We start from the raw sequence: 6,194 nt of genomic DNA, 5'->3' as shown, positions 1-6,194 counted from the left end.
CCTTCCTTCCTTCCTTCCTTCCTTCCTTCCTTCCTTCCTTCCTTCCTCCCTCCCTCCCTCCTTCTCTCCCTTTTCCCCCCCTCTCTCCCCCCTCTCTCTTCTTTACTTTCCTTTTCTTCTTTTCTTTTTATTTGAGACAGGGTGTCTCTGTATAACCGCCCTGGCTGTCCTGGAACTCGCAGCTTGGCCTGGAACTTACAGAGATCCACCTGCCTCTGCTGGGATTGAAGGCATACACTATCACTGCCCAGCATACAGCTTGCATTTCTAAGAAGCTCCTATTTGTTGCTACAGGTCCATGAACTGTATTCTTGGAATCACCGGTTTAGTCGTCAGCCAGGTAGTCTCTCCAGTGTCTAGGTATCTCAAGAGACTGGAAGATTGGTGATTAAATGCTGAAAATACAGTTCTAAGCATAGTAGTCAGTAGCAAGAGTTAGGCAAACTCCCAGGAGCCTTTGCCCTCCCTCTTTCTCATATGAATATGTCCTTTTTGGTGTCCCACCCTTCACTTCCTCCTTCACCTCACAACCTCTTCTAGAGCAAGAAGAACATGGACTGGTGGTTTGGGCTGTCATGTTAGTGAGCAGGAACTCCCTTGCCTTAGACCTGGGTACACATGGGATGATCTGGGGAGTTTTAACAGATTTAGATGGCAGGCTTTAACATGAGAAATTTGGATCTTTTGGGTATGGGGCGTTTTACAGAATTCTCCTGGTGATCCCAGTGGCCAGTCAGGTTTGACTTAGTAGATGTGCGGAGCCAGGGGCTGGGATACAAGACCCCACTACTCTTTCTTGGCTCTTGCCTCCTCAACAGCTTCATCACACAGGTACCTAGCCCCCCTGATATGTTTCCAGTGTTAAGAGCTATTTGTATGTCTTTCCCTCCTAGTGTAAGCTAATTGCTTCAGTTGGGACTTGGAAGAAATAATGATCACCTCTAATGAACCACAGATGTACTGTGCCTCATGAGCCACTAAACCCATTTCTGATAGTCATTACTGAAGCTTATATGATAAGATCAGGGACTATGGATGGGAACACCCCATGTTCAGATTTCAGCTCGTCTCCTTAGATCCAAGCTGTATTACTTGGCTACTTGGCCAATGGCTAAATTGGTCATTCCCAGAATGCAGTGCGTGGGCCATTAGCAACACTTGGGAGCTTCTTAGAAATGCTTCAGTGGCGCATGCCTTTAATCCCAACAGGCAGAGGCAGATGGATGTCTTGTGGATCTGAGGCCAGCCTGGTCTACAGAGTGAGTTCTAGGACAGCCAGCGCGGGTTACACATTTATAACACATCACTTAACCAGTCTTTGCTTCAGGTTCATAGCTGTAAAGTAGGGACATTGATGACACACACAGTAGCTGTGGGGATTATGTGACTATGTAGGTGCCGCTAGGCTGTAGCTGCGACTCGATGTCAGCGGATGGTTGGGATGTTTTGCTCACCCAGTGCCTGGCACACACTCCATTGTGATACGAGGGTTTTCTTCTCACATCATGGCTAAGCTATTCTGGGTCTGCCCACTGGGGCTGGGTCATCTCCTGGTCTTTGTCTCCAACAGCCCAGTGTGAGTGACAGCCCCCCAGGCCTATAGTCGCAGCATCCTTCTGCATGCAGAATCTTAGGGCTGCCTGTTCAGGAATCTGCATTTTGACAAGCTCCCCAGTGCTCACTTACGGTTGGGAAAGGCCCCTGCAGTAGCCCAGAACCTGGGAACTGCATTCAGCCCTGGGCTGGAGTGAAGGGAAGGCGGAGGTAGCTTTGGGGGACACTCGTCATATTTTTTTTCTCTTCTTACCCCTCAGTGCAAGATGTCTCTGAATGGACAACGCGGGGAATGCTGGTGTGTGAACCCCAATACCGGGAAGCTGATCCAGGGAGCCCCCACCATCCGGGGAGACCCCCAGTGTCATCTCTTCTACAACGAGCAGCAGGAGACTGGTGGGGCTCCTGCCCAGAGGGTGCAGTAAATCGCAGCCAATTGGTGCCTGCCTCCCTCACCCAAACACCAGCAGAAATGGAGCATGCCTGGGTGATGGGTCTGGAGGATTTCCCAGTCTTGACACATGTATTTATATTTGGAAAGAGACCAACACTGAGCTCAGAAGCCCCCTCCCCCCCCTCCAGCTGCGGATAACCTGTACCTCCATTCTTCCTGCTTCTATTAGGGAGGAAAAGGGTGGCACAGGGGGCGCTGGGTACAGGCTTGGGAATGGGGAAAGAAATTTTTATTTTTGAACCCCTGTGTCTCTTTTACTTAAGATTAAAGGAAGGAAAAATAAAGTGTATGTCTTTCTTGAGTCTTTGGGGCATCCCTGCGAAAGAACCTTGGAGGCCTACTGAGCCTCATGTCCAAATTGGTCCTAACACCCGGAAGCACAGGGAGATCACTGTCTTGTCACCACACATGGGGACAAGAAAACTGCTTCTGTGCCCAGATCCAGTCCTTCGGTGGAACCCAGGATCCTACTGTGACCCATCAGGAAGGTCTAACCCCTTGGACCTCCAGCTGACTCTTACAGGAGGATGGATGGCTGAGGAGGACTGTCTTCTTTCCAATATCCAGCAGACACCGAGTGCACGGTCTGCAATCCCAGCATTCGAGAGGCTGCGGCAGGAAGACTGAGTGTCTAGCCTAGCCTGGGCTACCCACTACATCAACACCCCCACAAAACAACACCAGGAAAAGAAGTTCAGCTGATACTGTAGGGGGAGATGAGGAAAGGGAAACACTGGGATTCTTTTATTCCTGAGAAAAGGAGTTTCCAGCCATCTTAGGGGTTTTATTTGCAGTGAAGGGATGCCATGACCACAGCAACTCTTATAAGTAAACGTTTAATTGGGGCTGGCTTACAGTTCAGAAGTTTTCGGTCCATTGGCGTCATGGCAGGAAGCATGGTGGCATACAGGCAGGCATGGTGCTGGAGAAGTTCTCCATTGGGCAGCAGGATGAGGCCTGGCTTGAGCATCTGAAACCTCAAAGCCCACCCATGATGACTCCATGACACCCATGATTACTCCAGCAAAGCCACACCTACTCCAACAAGGCCATACTGCCTAATGGTGCCACTCCCCATGGGCCTGTGGTGGCCATTTTCATTCAAACCACCACACACAGAACAGGGAATTTTACCTGGGCCCCCAAGGAAATTCTGATGATCCTGTTGCCGGGCTTGTTCAGAAAGGTCACTCCTGAGCTTTCAGAAGCTGCTCCTGGAGGGTCCTAAAAAGCTGTCCCCTTAGCTGGGTGGTAATGGCGCATGCCTTTAACATCAGCGCTCAGGAAGACAGAGGCAGGCCTGGTCTACGAAGGGAGTTCAGGAGAGCCAAGGCTACACAGAGAAACCCTGTCTCAAAAAAGAAAAGAACTTGGGCTGAGAGACTGGAAACAGAGTATAGGGTAGGGAGGGAGATTTTTTTTTTTTAAAGCAATATTCTGTGTCAGGGATCTAATACTGTTCTGTTTGCACCTGAAGCCCCAGTGATTTCCAGGAACTCTTCTCAGCCTCTGGCAGTGGGCCCTGGGGAAGGCAAACATCTTCCTTTCCAGTGCAAGGCTGAGCCAGACTTCCAGTCTCTACCCGACCTCTCTGACCATGCAGGGGTCTTTCTAATGGCTTCTCTCAGTCTTTCTCCTATCTGCTTCATCATCTAGCATATCCGGAGATGTCAAGGGACACCTGGGACCTTAGCCAGGTGCCAGAACACTAGGTTCCTAGAGCGGACCCCTGCCAGGAAAAGAGCTACTTCAGGATGGAATAGCAAACACAAAAAAAGCATCATAGTTTCCTTTTACAGATAAGGCAAATGAGTGTCCAGAGGCCCCTTTTGCTCAGGATCAGGGTTGCTGCTCATCCCTGCATTAAGCATTCCCTTGGTGTTGCACTTTCTCCCTGGGCCTACTGGGCATGCTTTAAACTTCAAGGAACAAGGTCGTGTCCTGGGGAGGCTGCTGGGAAGCACCAGATGGGAGGGCTTCCAGGGAAGTTTCAGGGCCACCGAGGTGGCTCTCAGCCACCTTGCTTAGTTTTTTTCTCCCAGAACATTTTGCAGAAGGCTCTTGATGCTTCCACAACCTGCTTTGGCCATTGCTAGCTCCCTGTTCGTTGAAAGAGGGGACTGCCTGGGTGGGGCTATGGAATGTGTTCCCTGATACCTCACTAGAAGCCTAAAGTTTAAGCGGCCGTTAGTAAACATTGAGGTAATACTGCCTACATGTGGCGGCATTGGGAACTGCAGCCAAACTTCCTTTGGGCCTTAAATTTAATTAAAAGGAGGCCCAGGAACCCCGAATAAGCCTAATGGAGGTGCTGCCTCATAGGAAAGATTCCTGAGGGGCTCCCCTGCAGAATTCCTGAGTTAGGGGCTGTGGAGAGGGCCTGGGAATATTTATGTTTTCCTCTTGTGTGATTTCTAGGGATGATTGGTGACTGAATTTACAGAGCGTGGGACGAACGATACTGTCTTGTTCTTACTAAGACAGTAACAGGAAAGCGATGCACCAAAGCTTGGAGTTCTGAGTGATGTCACAGGCACATTCCACGAGGCTGGCCCTTCTCTGTGCCCTCTGGACTTGCCAAACAACCCAGCTGTCTCTGTTGTATCTGCTAAGTGTATCTTTGGTACTATGATTTGCTAGGAACCCAAACTGCTGCTGGGAAAATTTTGCTTGTCCCCGATTATGAATTGCATGGTTTTGCACATATTTCTGACTTCTATATACCTTTTAACACCTCATCTGTAAGTACTGGGATGGTGTCTGCATCAAAGCTTGCAGGATAGAAGACGATTTCTGGTCTAAAGTGAGTGTTTAGCTGAGTGGTGCTAAACACTCAGTGGTGTTCGGCTCCACATCTTTTGTATTGTAGTGCTCACATTCCAATGTTGGAAACAGCCCCCTGGTCCTATGGCACGGTGTGACTTAGGTGTGACTTTTAGCAGCTGCCACTGTGGTGTAGCCACATGGAAGGCATCTTGGTGTGTGAGGTCAGCTGAAGAGGAATGTTGTGGGGAAAACCTATCAGGAGGGTTGTGGGTGTCTTCCTGAGGGATCTGAACTTTGGGCTGGAAGCTGGGAGATAATTTAGGCCGAGGATGGGTAAGAGAAAGAGAACCGCGGCGGAGAAGGCCCCATGTGAGAATGAGGCGTGGAGAGGAAGGGTGGAGCTGAGCGCAGCAGGCAGAATCGAACTTGATCCAAACCAGGACCAGAGAAGACAGCGAGAGTGGCTGAGTTCCTTATTATCAGGGAGCAGCTGGCTGCGGGGATCACTGGATGGGGAGCTAGGTGAGGAGTCAGGACCTGGGGGTCTGGCTGGATGTGATGACGTCATCATCATTGGCGAAAAGGAAGTTCCAAGACGCTGGGTGTGGCTTAAGTGGATTGAGGCCGGAGGAGGAGCTGAATAGGGTAACAGAGCCACGTGGTTTTGGACCAGCAGCCATACACTGAGGACGGAAGAGAGAGTGCATCCCGGGGCTCGAGTCCAGGCTGCGAGGGTACAGGTAAGTTGCATGGCCTGAATGTGCTGTGTGGGTTGTGCCTCCTGATCACGAGTTGTGCAGAGGAGCCAAGAGGTTGGCTGCTAACTGGCCACTGGATGCGTGCTGGTGGAGAATTAGAAGAGGAGGGTTTGAAGGGTCTGGAGAGACCCTTCAAACGTGGAGTGGAGGGGTTCACGTGGCCCCAGGGAGATGAGCCCTGAAGAGGAGGAACTGGGCGGAAATTCTCGGCTCCTGCTCGCTCCAGACGCTGCATCTTCAATAGTAGGGTGAGCACTGGCTCATGGAGAAGCCAGGAGACCATCCCAGGCGTTCGACGGTGGCAAGCCACCCACAGCGTCCTCTGCTCACACCCTCGTTCAAAGCACCCGTTCCCTCTCCGCAGAACTGCCTGCATCCTAAAACACAGTGTTTGGGGCCCTGGCTCTGTGACCTGGAGCGTTGAGGAGCCTCAGGGAAGACTTTCGATGCCTCGCAAAGGACCAGTGGACAGACAGAAGCAAGGTCCCACTTACCACACGACTGCCAGGGCTGGACACTAGCACCTCCCGAGGGCCCCAGCATTGAATGAGGTCACCGTCACCTCCCCAGCTGGGCAGGGCCAGGTAGGCCTGACACTTACGGGGCAGTGTCTCTGAGGATGAATATGGGCCATGGAGAACTGGGCAAAGAGCCTAAGGGCC

At 51.2% G+C, this 6,194-nt stretch overlaps 1 protein-coding gene across 1 annotated transcript in view; it reads left to right on the top strand.

The window, feature by feature from the left end:
* Positions 1 to 2,292, top strand: part of Igfbp2 (insulin like growth factor binding protein 2) — a 26,770-nt gene extending 24,478 nt beyond the window's left edge. The window contains exon 4 of the mRNA XM_055616695.1: positions 1,815 to 2,292. Coding sequence (XP_055472670.1) covers positions 1,815 to 1,979 — 165 coding nt within the window. The 3' untranslated portion in view covers positions 1,980 to 2,292. The remainder of the gene's footprint in view (positions 1 to 1,814) is intronic.
* Positions 2,293 to 6,194: the final 3,902 nt, after the last annotated feature.

This window comes from Psammomys obesus, unplaced genomic scaffold (assembly GCF_907164565.1).
Source record: "Psammomys obesus unplaced genomic scaffold, mPsaObe1.curated_primary_1811, whole genome shotgun sequence".
Taxonomy (NCBI): domain Eukaryota; kingdom Metazoa; phylum Chordata; class Mammalia; order Rodentia; family Muridae; genus Psammomys; species Psammomys obesus.
The sequence above is the reverse complement of the archived record's forward strand: the minus strand, read 5'-3'. Positions and strand labels throughout refer to the sequence as shown.